This window comes from Phoenix dactylifera, chromosome 11, assembly GCF_051530095.1.
Source record: "Phoenix dactylifera cultivar Ajwa chromosome 11, Ajwa_hap1_PhDact_Kaust_v1.1, whole genome shotgun sequence".
In the NCBI taxonomy this organism is placed as follows: Eukaryota; Viridiplantae; Streptophyta; class Magnoliopsida; order Arecales; family Arecaceae; genus Phoenix; species Phoenix dactylifera.
Window position 1 is genome coordinate 250432 of NC_143200.1, and position 14949 is coordinate 265380.

Consider the following 14949-nt stretch of genomic DNA (forward strand, 5'->3'; position numbering starts at 1 on the left):
GAAAAACCTCCTTGGCGCGTAGCAGAACCCCAACTTTATTTGTTACCTTCTTTTTAACCATTTATTAACTGCTTTGCTTTTCTACCCAAAAAAACAAAAACTACTTTACTCAGCCGTCCCCTCTTGAAGATATTAGCGCAGATTCTAAATATAAAAAACGAGTAAGATTACGTGCTGAAACCAATCAGTAATCTTTCTTATATAAATTCTATATTTTAAATATTAAAAACGAATAAGATACACAGAAACCAATTAATAATTCTTCCAGCGTCCGATTTTAAATCCAATCCCTAACCTTAGAAATTCTATCCAAAACCTCATCAAAATTTTCAGGCTTCCATACCTATACTGGTGGTGAAGCAGAGGGAGAAAAGCCCTCGTCCATCAATGCATGTGAGAGGTAAAGTTCAGTGTTCATCTTAATGTCGGAAGAGCTTTTTCTATAAATTTTATATTTTAAATATAAAAAATAAATAAGACACGGATAGATGGCAGAAAGCAATCAATAATCTTTCCTATATAGATTCTATATTTTAAATATAAAAATGAATAAAATATGGAGAATTGCAAAAACCAAACAATAATTTCTTCTATATAGATTCTATATTCTAAATATAAAAAATAAATAAGATACAAAGAGTTGGCATAAACCAATTAATAATCTCTTCTATATAGATTTTATATTCTAAATGTAAGGTACCCAGAGATGGCAGAAACTAATCAATAATGTCCTCTATATAGATTCTATATTCTAAATATAAAAGACGAATAAGATACCCAGAGATTGCAGAAACCAATCAATAATTTCTTCTATAAAAATTTTATATTCTAAATATAAAAACCAAATAAGATATGGAGAGATATCCAAAAAATAATTAATAATCTCTTCTATATAGATACTATCCAAAATGCCCTCATAAAATATACTATAAAAAGTAACTATAAGATGCAAGTATTCCAGAGATGATGAGATCGGATCAGATCAAAATCAATGTAAGTTGGTTGCCGAGGTGTCACCCCCCCCCCCCCCCCTCTCTCTCTCTCTCTCTCTCTCCCAATCATTTTATTATTATTATTCTATTTAATTTACAAGATACCAATTACTTGGTTCCATTGCGAGTCTGTGACGTTGAGACCGCGCTTTCCACTCGGCAACCCGCATGACCGTTGGTGGCCGTTTGGCCAAACTGCCCCCGTTGTTTTCTTTTAATGGCCGGACGATCGACATCCCGTCGAGAGGTTGCCGGGGGCGTTTTAGGAATTCTGGGTAGATTTTCCTTCCCCCGGAGAAGCCGGCAGCGTGACCGATTACTAAAAAATTAAAGATACGAATATGATGGGATCATCGGGTCAGGCTACCAACCGATCAGGAAACAGAAAAAAAAAAGAAAAAAAAAAAAGAAAGGTTAAGAAGAAGAAAGAGAGAGAGAGAGAGAACAGCTGGCTCAGTCCATCGTTTGATCTGGTCTGACCCAATCCAATCCTTATGAAATGTAGAAGAAGTCTGAGTCTAATATATAAATAATGCATGACTTTCCGGCCGTCTCTCACGAAATGATGATGAGGAAAGTCCACTGAGCTTTTAGAAACATTTGTCCATGCTACACCATAATTTAGCACCAATCTTGGTGCTTTATACAATTTGATGTATAGATACCTCTGTCACAAAGATGCATAATGGAAATACGTACAAGATGCCGCCTCTCTTACATTTTAATTTCTAAAATAATATTTTCGGTGCTGTACTTGATGTCATGCTGATAGAAAATGTGGTGCCATGCTCATTAACGCATGTTTATTGTCCATACGTTGGAATTTCAGCTCAATTGGGAGCAACAATCCAAAGATTGCATGCGCGTTTAGAAACTCCTTGCTATTTATTTTAACTACATGGGAATGTTTTGAAGAATTGTCCCAATAATAATTTGAAAACATGTATTTGCTCAAACTATATTTTAATTACAGCGCAGCTCCTACGAGCAAGTCTCTAGATGCAGCGGAAGGGTTGACATTCGCCCCTGACGGCTGACGTGCCCAATTTCACTGGTCTTATTCAAATGGTTGGCGCCTGCACCGATCTCTGAACGGTCCGCGTCGCCTGGTCTTCTTTTGACCGGGCACAGCCTTCCATCAGAAGCCAAGGGTCATACTCATACAGCTCTAATTTCTTCGAATAGAGAGTCATAAATTCCGATGTTTCATGGACCATTCCTGCATTTGAAAATTTGACTCGGTCTCGGTAGCTGTATGCGTCCGTGAGCATCCAGAAGAAGCCAAGTGAGAGACAGAAGCTACTTTGATACAATGACTCGAACAAGAGGATGGAAGCTTGCCATTTAATTCATAGAATGAATGAAGGTAGCGTGAAGTACAGGATGGCGACAAAAGCTTTCGTTTTCTTTGGTTGTCTGCTCTTATGGATGAGGTTGCATGTGGGCATGAGTCCATCTCCCCCTCCATCGAGCTTTTAAGTCCGGCAGCTGGAACTGTTGCTCCATCCCTAGGCAATATAAAAGGTGCATGGTGTAACCTAGGGTCTCTCCAAGGCCCACTCTAACCGTCAATCTGCGGATTTGTTGGTCCAAGATTTATGAAGGCTTTCTCTTTAAGGTCTAGATTTTGCTTATAGGTCTAGCTGTTGGGATAAAATTATGCTAGGGGTCTGTTTGAGAAATCCAATAAGATTGAACTAGATTTTCTTCTTAAGGCTACTCTTAGTTTTGGCCTATATCGGGTCTATTAGCCTTAATCTCATCCATAGGTCGGTTGGGCTGCAGGATAAAAAAAATAATAATAAAAAATTTTATTGAGTTTTCTTTTTCTTTTATAGGATTTTGACCGGAGAGAAATTTGGTTGATATGGGTCTTATTTAAATAAACCATGTCATCCATGACTTTATAAAAATCCAGCTCATTTCTGCTTGGTTTTTTAAAACTCAGACCTTAAGTTGGGTTCAGAGCGCTGCACGTTGGTTTATTTGTGGCCGTTGAATCTCGTGTCTTGAACCCTAGTCCAATATGAAATCCGGATAACACTTTCCAAGTATAGACTCGTGCCATGATCTCCCTTAACTTTGATCGGTCTCTGGTGCCGATCGGAACCTTTGCCATACTCCGCTGGGACAACAGTGATGGTATATTTTCCTTAAAAAAAAGAGAAAAGAAGAAGGCAAGCTCGTATGTTGGTCAAAGCCTGGTTTTAAATGGCACGGAACTACATGACCGCAGCCCATAGCATCCAAAGAAGAACCAAACTCATATAAGAGACTAGAAAACCTAACGGTCAAGACCGCCAGCGAGCGAGGGGACGCACAAACCTACCATTCCTCCTTTTGTAATCTCAAATAAAATTGCGGACAATCTTCTTCTCCTCCTCCTTTGTTCGTGTCTCCTCCCAGAGAGCAACCTGACCCCCCCTCTCTCTTATGTGCTTGTCAGATCGTTTTCGTCTTTGGAGGTCTCATCATCTTCTCAGGATGGGGAGCAGCAACAACATACAGGCCAAGCTGGTGGGTACGTCTTCCTTCTCTTTTTCTTTTTCCTTTCAAAAGAAAATAAACAAAAAATCTCACTTTGAATTCTTTATTCTCATTCATCATTATCTTCTACTTCTTCTTCTATCCCTTGATCCACGTTCTCTGTTTCGAGGATCGAAAGAGCGTCGGATCAGGGGAGGAGAAGAGTCTTTCTTTAGTCAATTGCTATCCATAGCTATCGCTTATGTTTCTTCGACGCGCGTGTTGATTATATTACCAAGTTTTTCCTGTATACATGCTTACTGCATCTTCGATCGGGGTAACTTATTTCTTGCCTCAGATGCTGAAACTTGTTTTAACTCCTGGATCTGAGGCACCTCAAACTCAAAGGCTTTTCCACGCTCTTATAATTGACTATATGAAAACTTCAAAAAGAGTCATACTGGCTATGTGGGTGTCCATTTGCTTATAGAGAATGAAGTAGAATTCGTTCGGCGTAGATGTTCGATGGGATGGATAGGGCGACTTGTTCTTCATGTTCATATTTATGCAAACTGCAAATGCCATGCGACGGATGAATATTTATTTGTAAAAACATAATAGTGGACTCTCTATGTTTGGAATGAGAGATCATCGATCGGGCATGAGGCATGAGTTGTGTCCGGCAATTGCTGCTAACTTTTTGATCATTGAGTGGGGAGATTCATCCTTAGAAACTTAATGCTCGACCAGGTCTAAAACTTCTGCAGTGGATTTCCTCAGTCAACAGGAAAAAATGATGCAGCATTGCAAACAGAAAATATATAGTCGTTTTACTTGGAGTCCTCAGCTGGTTTCCAAAACCATGTACCAGCATGATCATGTTAAATTTGCTATAGCAGGCTCTATTTACCTCCGTTTACGATCGATATGAGCAGGATAGTTCATCGATGGAAATTAAGTTTGCTAGTTGTCTTCTTGTCTTCGAATGGACAAAAAGCACCAGCACGCCAGCATTCCAACTAGATCAGTCGTCCAGGCTTAAGTGGTGGACAACTCAAAACCTATAAAAAGCTGACAACCTTATCGGCACAAAACGAGAAAAAACTAATGAGCCCATGGAATATCACAAGTGGTGGCTGATGACCTGAAAAGAGCATTTTCACTAAATGAAAGATTAGGGAGCTGCATGGATAGCGCTGGTTAAACTATAGAAGAAACCATGCTGTATGAACTGTAAATTAGCCAAGAAACCTATGTTGCCCTTTTCTCTTAGTGACTCCATTTCACCGTTTCCATTTGATCTTGTACATTCTGAAGTATGGGGTCTTGCTCCTGTGGAAGGTGCTAAATTCTATTTCATCTTTCACTTGGATTTGTTTACTTCATTCTCAATCAGATTCTTTTCAAAGTTTACATTGAATTCTCCACTCTGGTCAGAATACACTTCTCAAAAACATAATGATTTTTTGTCCCAACACTGGTAGAGAATGTGTCCAAGACTTTTTCTTGTTTGCTAACCACTAGATTCCAATAGGTTAAGGTATTAGGGAATGGGTCGACAATGCATATCAGGCCTTAACCCCCTGTCTTTGTGTGCAGCCCTGACCATGCACCTAAAGGCATAAATGAGCCAAGAGGAACCCAAGATGATGACTGAAAACAATTTAAGAGCAGAAAAGACGAGATGGCAAGTGGGTGAACTAAAGGAAAACTGATTTGGAGGGAATTTTCCTGCAATTCTGATACATGTTAACGAACTACTAGATCCCAAAGCTTAAACTGTTAGGGAGTGGGTATGATGTATATTGAAGGACACATTGTCCGAATGATTTGGTACTGTATATATACTTAGTATATGAGATGCAACTTTTACCCATCCAGGTGCTTCTTGGGGATATGGGAACAGGGAAGACAAGTATAGCACTGAGATTTGTCAAAGGCCAGTATTTTGATTGTCAGGTTTGTTCAAGGTTCCTGTTTTCACCTCCTGCTTTGATTTGTTTGTATATAATTGATTGTGAAGATGGAGCTGACAATAAGTGTGTCTCCAGGAATCAACAATTGGAGCAGCCTTCTTTTCTCAGATACTATCGCTGAATGAAGCAACTGTAAAATTTGATATATGGGACACAGCTGGGCAAGAACGATATCATAGCTTGGCTCCCATGTACTACCGTGGCGCAGCTGCAGCTCTTGTTGTGTATGACATCTCGAGCACAGTAAGTCATTTACTAAAAATTTGAAAGTTGGTGCCTAGATATTGAATCGTTTTGCCACTGTTCTCAGTTTTAGAAATGCAGAAACTGCCATATGTATGCTTTTGTTGTAATGAAAAATATAATCGTAATTATTATTTCCTAGGAAGAGTGATATTAAACTGGAATTGTTTTCTTTTCTTCTCCTTTTATAAAAGGAAATGTTGCAGTGATCTAGTTATTAGTGCTATAACAATCATCATCATCATTATTGGTATCAATATCGCAATGAGTATTAATATTAGTAGTAGTGAAACAAATTCTCTAAGCTATCCTCCCTACATCCAGCACATGTTTTTCTCAATGTTCTCATCTCCGAAATATTCATACTCTGTGCTTGGAGCATTTTTTTTCTGCAGCATTCACTTTATGAATTAACGCTTATTATGTATTTCCCTTGTATTTTTATGGCTTGTCAAGATCAAAGAACACCGCATCTCCATGTTACCAACTTGTTCAATTGAATATTTATTCATTTATTCCTTCCAGCTTTTGTACAGTAGACAGGATTATCTCTTCGTGGAAAATTTTGGGACCTTGTTTTCTGTTTTTAAGTGAGCACTTTTATAATATAAGCAGAAATGGCGAATACTTACTTATTCATCAGTATCTCTTTATTTTTCATACTGTTTTCATTGATGGTTACTTCTGATTTGAAACATATCTGTTTCTTTGCCTCCAGGATTCATTTACTCGAGCAAAAAAGTGGATTCAAGAAGTTCAAAGACAAGGTGACTTGTGATAAATCTAAATTATTGTTTTTCTATGTAAATGCATTTCAATTAGTTCAATTCATATTTTGCTACTTACGGATTCAAGCCTAACCAATCCAAGAGCATTTCATTTAAATGGTCCATACTCCGCTAACTAGTGGTTCATGTTTAACTAAAGTTTCTTATCTAAAGCTACACTATTTCCTCCTGCAATTTGGATATGGAGAAGCACCACAATCATTTGGTTTCATATTCGAGTGGCATGCTTTTCTGATACCTTAATAGGAAGAACTGATAATAAATTTCTTTCAAAACTTTGACATTTATATAAGTGTAAAAGGATGCTGAAAAAGATGTGATTTGTCATTTAATACTTACTCTTCAGTTGTATTTATGCAATTTGTCTGTTTTACATTGTTTTTCTTGTAATTAAACATTTACAAAATCAATGTAACTAGACCTTAATGATCGTTACCTGTCCTAGGATAGCGGTCGACCGCCTAGAGTGGGTTGCCTTAATATATCGAGCATAGTAAGAAGAAAAGTTAGTCATGTTGTATCTTCGATGACTGTAGATATGTTGTCTTTAACATTCTTGAATTTCTGCACATACTTTTAATATTATTAAATTTTACTTATTTATGTTTACTAAATTAGTTATAGTATTCATGTTTAATACTCCATCTTTAATGATAGTGATTCCATTCTAGGAAATCCACATTTGGTCATGGCATTGGTGGCGAACAAGGCTGACTTGGAAACAAAGAGGCAGGTGGATAATGAGGTATTGAGTAAATAATACCTGCTTTCTCTATATAGTTTTGATTATTTACTCTTGTCACCTCTAAATTGGTCTTTTGCTACTAGTCATAAGTTCAAATGGAAACAGGGTGCTCAATGTGCTGATTGGGAACCAGTGGGGTTTGAATTTTTATGTAAGAAAGGCATTATCTGTAATTTTATAAATGATTAACAAAGGGAAATCTTAATCATTTATAAAATTATAAATGTATCAACAAAGAGAATTGACCTTGGTGACAAATTATATTAATGATATTCAGTGGATCTGCACGCTAATTAGAGTCATTTCATGCGCTGATTGGGAACCATTGGTGTTTTGAATTTTATGGAGGAAAGGCATTATCCATAATTTTATAATGATTAGTTATAAATGATTAACAGACAGAATTGAACTTGGTGACAAATTATATTAATGTTATTCAGTATATCTGCACAATGATTCAAGTCATTGTTTCAAGAAGCACCTCCTTTTTAAAAAATGAGACTGCTTCACATATCTGATATTTTAGTAAGTTTTATAAGAGCCTTTAATTCATGGAGAACAAAATGTACTAACTAACGGGAGCTAGTCGTAGAACTTCCGGATCAGGATTACAGAACTGGGATTAACACAAATAACTTCAATCTCAAAAAAAAAGAAGAAGAAGAAAGAAGTCCAAGTCTGGAAGGTCGATCATCAAGTTGCCTTCTTAATGTTGTTTGGTGGATAAGTGTAAAAGCAAGATTTTATGTAGCTTATGGTAGACTTTTGGTGTTCAGTATAATGAATTATTCAGGACTAAAAGCGGAAGCTGTTTTTCTGTTGCTTCTTGTAGAATAGCGGTGCAAACCAATTTCTTATCTCTACTAGTTTATGCGCCAGCAATTGAAGCATGAACATGAATAATTATCTTGTCAGAAATCAACTAGTTTCTTGTAATGAAGTTTCAATATTAGAAGGGCTGCTCTGTTCTTCAACTTGTTAATATCCAAATATGTTATTCTTTATATTTAATCTCACTAACCTGTATCTTTGTTGCAACATTTTTATATGCCAACCATATTGAATCCAGGGCCAGGCTGATAGCCACTTAAGTCATCAGGGAGTATTCTCTCTTTGTTTCAGATGGCTCAATAGTAAGTAAAGCATGTCTATAATATCTCGAGTTGATGAAATGCTACAAAGAAAGCCAGTTACCAGCAAAGAGAGAGTGCCTTCTGATCTGTGTAATCATACTACCTAATGTGGACTGGGAATTGGAGTTGCATCATATAGTCCTGCAATGCATATTCAATTGTTGAGAAAGTCATTTAGGTTGCTTTATGACATCCACTATGACTGCTGTTGCATCTTGTAGTATTATTACAATATATTTAAAAATCCAACAATTATACATCAATCGAGGATATAGCATGCTTCTTCTGTCTACTTTTCAGGAAGGTGAGCTATATGCTCAGGAGAATGGGTTATTTTTCATCGAAACTTCTGCAAAGACAGCTCAAAATGTCAAAGAGCTCTTTTATGAAATAGGTATGTGCGATCCACAGCCATATATACTCTTTAACATTTTTTTGTTTTGAGATGTCTCCGTATGCTAATGGCTTTGTAACTTTCTCCACAGCGAAGAGACTGGTGAAAGCCCGAGCTGCACGTCGAAGTGGGATGAAACTGCACGAGGAAACACAAGATAGGGGAAGGAGGCTCTTTTGCTGCTCAACATAATTAGTGGTTGGAAGAATAAATAGCCTTCTCTTTAAATTCGCTGGTCTTCACCACTTCTAACTGCGACCGTGTCGCATGATCTCGAATTGCTTTCGAGCATCTGTAAATTCTTTGAAAATAAAGGCTCTGCGACTCCAGCATCTTACAAACGAAATTCTTGGTAATGAACTCTACCGAGCAGCACTAATCCCTTGGGCAGTCGTGCAATAATCCATCACTTCTATCGCGGTCCTTTATTTATTTAACAAGTACCCCGGCTGGAGATCTATTAGCATTTCCCTTTATTTTATTTGTATTTTTAAGTTTTTTTTTTCTCTATTTTATACTAAATGCACCTGGCAAGAGCTGAAACAGAATAAGCTTACAATCCAAGAATCTCCGACCGATCAATATTTTAGTAGCTCATACAAATTAGCCTCTAACTCGCAGCCAGCGTACCTCATATACTATCTCGGAATGGATCATGATAAGATTAAGATCTCTAGGAAATAATTCATTTCTAGATGAAGGTCCGGTATAATAGAAATTAAAAAAAGGAGAATAAGGGCCAAAGTACGGTTCTCAGCAGCGGCGATAACACAAACTTCCGTGGGGTATGCAGAAGAAACATCGTCGCAGACCTCTTGGTTTTATGGGCAAGCAGTTAAACTTCATGACTGCCTAATAACTTCGTACCGAATGAACCTCTGATAAAGTATTCGAGAGTCGGAAGTGAAACCAAGCCCTTCGCAACAGTACTTCAAGAACAGCAGAAGCAATAGAGAATAGAGAGGCATATATATGTATGTATGTATGTATGTATGTAGTAACAGTTGTCAAGAGACACAGCTAATCTGTTTCCCATCCTTAGGATCCGAAATTTCCTCATACAACACTATTTAGAGGAAGGTTGAAGCAGCTACCTGAGAGCACCATTAAAAATTAATCTGGAGCGAAGATGAAGTTGGCACATCAGGAACGGCCTCCCCGTCGGCCAGCAGCACAGATTCTCTAAAAACTCGCAGCATGTCCGTAAGGGAGACGAGCCCCACGAGCAGCCCATCTCGGTCTACGACCCACACTCTGTGAACGTCGCCTTCCACCATCTCCTCGACAACTTCAGCCAGGCTTGTCCCAGGGTCGCATGTAATGAGCGTCCTTGGTGCAGGTTTTGTGTTATGGTGAGGATGAGGCGCGGCACCCTCCCTCATCCACACCCTTTCTTTAAATTCCATGATGCTCATCGATAGCCATGACTGCAGCAGACCAATCGGGCATCCCCCTAAATCTGCTGCAGAAAATGTGGCGACCAGCCTCTTTCCCCTTCCCTGCAGATCAAATAGCACTGGTTAGCATGAGCATACATGCTACGTAGAAAATATATATAAACGGACCGCCACTGATTCATGAGAGAATGTCGATAGAATAATTAAGAAAAGCTTATTGGTGGAAAGAAACAAATCAAGTATCCGGCTAAACACGTCTTGCGGCTGCATGATGGAATCTACCAACCACATCCTTCTCCCACGAAGCTGTGCTGGAACCCATTCGGTGCAAACAGAAACAAATTAAGGAACTTTTTAGAGGTCACCCTCCTGTTATCTCCACTCCAGGCGGACCAAATGAAGGCAAAAAAGGATCCACAGGCGCTTCAAAACCGGCTCGGGATCAGCTATCAATGGCCATCTCATCTGCTGGCGCCATATGGAGCGAAAGAAACAAGAGAAGCTTCCTCCCAATGAAAAGCTCCCTGATGAAGATAATAAAATCAGCCGGACCATGCCAAGCCTTGTAAGAGCCAGCGGATTCGCAACCAGAGATCCCAACAATCAGATATTTGATTTATGCTTGCTCTCAGGATTCAAGGATTCCTGGTCAAAAGTCCTAAGAATTAAATTTTTCCCTTAGAGATAGTTTTTGGTTTTTTTTTACCCAATTCTCATATTTAGTAGTTGAGGAGTCCTAGAGTGTTTTCTTTTATTCTTTGACACAATTTTCCAATTCTTTGACGCAAGGGCCTGAGGTTTAGTCTGCAATAGACTCATTTTGATCGATCAATAGAATAACCCAGAGCTTCAAATGTAACTCAGTGGATAGAAGCAGTTACAGTGTAGGTCAGAGTGAATCAATGACATATTAATGATATCAGCAACGACGATTAGCTATAAATTTCTGATAAGGGAAGAGTCATTTCGTATTAAAATAGCACCGCACTAATTTACTTGATCGAATAAAATTTGATTCAAATGATGGTCCCCAGACATAATATCTGATTTCATTCATTTCAGCGGCAATCTGGCAATGGGGACGTGTCTGAATGAACATGACTGGTCTGATTTTGTACAAAACAACCAATGGAAATTGCACGATTTCTCAAATCAGGTAGAAGTTAAATGCAAACAGAGGACATAATGAAGATTCTTTTTGAAGATTAATGCCAAGCGCACTCATTCTTGCCGTAAGCGATGAACATAAGCATGGATATAACACAAGTGAACGCGATGGACTGGAATATATATTAACTTACATCTTGAAGCAGTTGGCCACCTCCCGGAGATTCTTCGACAACAGGAACAGCATTCAGAGAAGCAGTTCTCATGGATCTCAGAGCTCCGATGACTGTTGTAGATTTCATTACAGCAAAAACATTCTCATTGATTGCTCCTAACCCTTGAACGCTGCATGACAATACATCCTTCAACTCCTGGCTATTTTCTTTTAGGAAAGCTAAAAGATCCATTTGGGTTAGCATTCTGTAACCAGGTGATGCCTCCACGAGTTCTACTGCAACAACATGATCTGCGCGACTTTCAAGTGGAACTAGAGCTCGGTGGACTCCTTTGCAAAATGATTCCATACAGTCTAAAACGCTGCAAGTTCAAAGAAAACAGTGCGCTTGATCATCTACCATCGACACCGCTAGACATCAGAATCAACAACATTAACCCCATAATTAGCTAGGTTAATCATGGGACAACAGCATAAGGGTTCATCGAACATCAGCGCTTTTTTTATGCATTTGTAAAGATATGGCCCATTCCTAGCAGGAAGACTTCCTCGGAAAAGTAAACACTACGGTTTAGATTGAGCAAACTTAGAAGCTCATGTAAAACTATTGTGCAAGAGAAAAACGGGTACAACTTAATATTGGCGTGGAGATATACGAAAAAAAAAAATAAAAGCAGCATATGAAGCTTTAAAAAGTGTTACCTGGACACTTTGGCATGCTGGAAGAGCCAATTTGACCTACAGTTTCCAATTTCATCCTGCTAAAGAACTAACCACGTACGTGTATGTGTATTGCTCTTAAGTTTATATATATATATATATTTAAGTGTTTGATCTCGCTTAGATATTTATTTTCATAACCTTGTGTGATGAGCTTCACCCAACCTATTTGTGTTCTGCTATATATATGTCGTACGTCCACACCCTGCTCGTGATTTCTCAAGTTTCTTTCTATATCACGATAATTCATAAAAAAAAAAGATATCAGTATAAAAATTTGAAAAAAAAAACGGGGGACGAGAAGTAGGAGCACCTTGTGTTGGGATTAAGGGTCCACAAGCTGAACCCTTCGAGAGAATGACCGATGATAGACGAGACGGGGACCGCCATCCGAACGTCGAGATCCGGACCCGGCGCGGCGGCAAAGTCAGCAGCATGATCCTCCTCGGCGATGTGGGCGAGGATGTCGAGCATGGTGACCATGCCGATGTAGTGCTTGCGGACGGCGCCGGTGGCCTTGTCGGACTCGAGGATCATGGAGCCCCCCGCGCCGATCCAGTGGCCGGGCGGCGCGGCGACGGGGACGGCGGCGACGCGGTTGGCGACGAGGGCGTTGAGGGTGTGGGCCAGGGTGGCGGTGTAGGGCACCTCCACCAGCCGCCGCTTCCCCTGGACCAACTCCCGGACCTTCCTCTCTCTCAGCCAGCCGTACGCGCCCTTCCTCGGCTTCTTCTTCCTCTCCTCCGGCAACTCCTCCTCTACCACTTCCTTTCGCTGCTGCTCTTCCAACGCCGCCTTCTCCATTAATTACCTTCTCTTTTCCCCTTGCCTCTGCTGCTAACTGCTACCGTAGCAGGGAAAGGGAGACGGGTAGCGACGAGGACTCGGAGCTGGAAGAAGCATGCAGGTGGTGATGAGGGCACGTGGCGGAAGGAGCATCAGCGTGGCTGCTGCCAACGCAAAGGGATCAGGATCCGTTTAAAATAGGGGAAATTAATTCCCCACCCTTTAAAATTAATGGACGTCGGATTGGTAAAATTGTCGGCACTTGCCACTTGGTGGACGCGGAGCACTTGGCGACCAATACCATCATCGATCTGCTACTATTATTGCATGATATAATAAGGGCCGTCCACGCCGCATCAAACTGGCTCGGCTGCTGCTACCCGAGAGCAATGGTTATTTAGGACTTCTAGCCGAAAGAAATATTTTCTAGTTTAATTTAACGGAAGCACGATTCGCTATGCATGTTTGAACAGTAGAAGCGCCAAAATGGATTACGATTAGCCAAATCATGACTGCACCCGTGAAGTCGTTGTTTATGTGGTGTCGCCGCATGGAATGGGCTCCTGGAGTGTTCGAATGGTTGGCCTTTCGGAACATGAAAATCGACGAAGGATCACGCCCATCTTTGGATGATGGTTTGGTGGCCGCTGTGCTCGTACAACAATGGCTCTCATGCCGGTTGCTCCTGAGAAAGCATTAAACGGCTGATTTGGAACTTTGCTTCAATATTGGATCCGACTTGAAATAGTAAAGACAAGAAAGTCTTCTTACTAGAAATTATCCAAAAAACTCTTAGGAAACAAAACAAGTGTTATAAGAATCGCACAGTGGCAGCGCCAAGGAATAAACTATAAAGAGACTCAAGAGCACTTACCTAGAAAATCCTCCAGAAGTTATTTATATTGGCGAGGGTCAAAACCAGTTGTGTGATCTTTACCTTTGTTTCCTCCTATATCAATCCTATGTATATTTGAAGCATCCCACTTTCCATTTGTCCATAAAATAAAAAAAATTTAATAGATAGTATTGTGGTTCAAATCTGGCCCGAGGGTGACCACACCGGAGGAGTTGGAGAAGCTGCCGGAGTGCGGAGGAAGACGAGGAGAGCCACCTCCCGCGACCAACAGTGTACTTGCACAAAGCCTCATCGGTATTTCCGGTGAGGGCCCTCCAACGATCAAGTTAGTATGGAGTTTTGTAGATCCAGCCCAAAAAGTCTCCTTTTATGTTACCTGTTGGTTTTTATTTATAGTCCTAGTAGGGGTGCTTAGGTGGCAGAGGTATGGCTCGTTCCCACCATGAGTGGGAGTGGCGCGCGGTGGAGTCCGTTCTTGGGAACGGTAAGGTGTTGACAACCTGGCAAGGTATGGCCCATCCCCATCATGAGTGGGAGTGGCACACAGCCAGGGTTTGATTGTGACACGCAGTGGAGTTCGCTCTTGGGAATGGAAAGACGTTGGCAGGTTATGATCGGAGTAGCACGTCGTGGTGGCGTCGCAATGTACGGCCACGCAGGAGGGCATGGGCATGTTCATCGGTACGGCTGTCGGTAAGTTCGAACTCGTTGAGAGGTCACATCATGCTTTTGGCAAGGTTGACTTGACAGGTGCCGAGGTGTGCCTGGCGAAGTGCTCCGAGCTCAGGGATCGGGGCGTATAATTGGAGAGGGCACTCCGAGCTTAGCCGGGGTGCGTCGGCGGATATTCGAGGTCGGAGGAGCTTTCGGCGGAGTCCAAAGTCGGACTGATTCTGGACCAGACCGAGGACATATCCGGTCGGCGTTGGTGTCTGTTGGGCCGAAATTGGGTGGCCTTTTTGTTGTGGGCTAGACGATCCATTTCGCCCCCATCAGATAGAATAAAAGGAGATATGATTGTAAAACTTAAGAAAATAATAAAAAAAAGGTGCAAGTGTGATATTCAAAATCTCATAATTAATCAACAATAAACTGTGATAATAAACCAGAAATACTATTTTAGCACAAGAAACAAATTGACCTACCATGTACTATTGCACAATAACTGGAC

General features: G+C 40.4%; 2 protein-coding genes across 8 annotated transcripts; one reads left to right on the forward strand and one right to left on the reverse strand.

Annotated features, from left to right (window-relative positions):
* Nucleotides 1-3263: 3263 nt before the first annotated feature.
* Nucleotides 3264-9083, forward strand: LOC103710081 (ras-related protein RHN1-like). 6 transcript variants are annotated; one of them, XM_088706250.2, is made up of 8 exons: nucleotides 3264-3334; nucleotides 3439-3513; nucleotides 5340-5417; nucleotides 5510-5677; nucleotides 6396-6444; nucleotides 7137-7210; nucleotides 8644-8737; nucleotides 8829-9083. In XM_088706250.2, exons 3-8 carry the CDS (start codon nucleotides 5355-5357, stop codon nucleotides 8927-8929), a joined length of 549 nt encoding a protein of 182 aa, XP_088562376.1. In that variant the 5' UTR covers nucleotides 3264-3334; nucleotides 3439-3513; nucleotides 5340-5354; the 3' UTR covers nucleotides 8930-9083. The 6 variants fall into 6 exon arrangements, with proteins under 6 accessions (XP_088562376.1, XP_088562370.1, XP_008793910.3 ...); XM_088706244.2 differs by having other exon boundaries at nucleotides 3282-3334; nucleotides 3439-3509; XM_008795688.6 differs by lacking the exon at nucleotides 3264-3334 and having other exon boundaries at nucleotides 3341-3509.
* A 623-nt stretch (nucleotides 9084-9706) lies between these two features.
* Nucleotides 9707-13064, reverse strand: LOC103710138 (Cystathionine beta-synthase (CBS) protein). Of its 2 annotated transcripts, none has more exons than XM_008795759.5 (3): nucleotides 12450-13063; nucleotides 11436-11778; nucleotides 9707-10236 (listed from the first exon to the last, which is right to left on the reverse strand). In XM_008795759.5, the coding sequence occupies exons 1-3, from the start codon at nucleotides 12938-12940 to the stop codon at nucleotides 9844-9846; spliced, it is 1227 nt and encodes a 408-aa protein (XP_008793981.4). In that variant the 5' UTR covers nucleotides 12941-13063; the 3' UTR covers nucleotides 9707-9843. The 2 variants fall into 2 exon arrangements, with proteins under 2 accessions (XP_008793981.4, XP_089782514.1); XM_089926388.1 differs by lacking the exon at nucleotides 9707-10236 and adding an exon at nucleotides 10453-10658 and having other exon boundaries at nucleotides 12450-13064.
* Between the last annotated feature and the right edge of the window lie 1885 nt (nucleotides 13065-14949).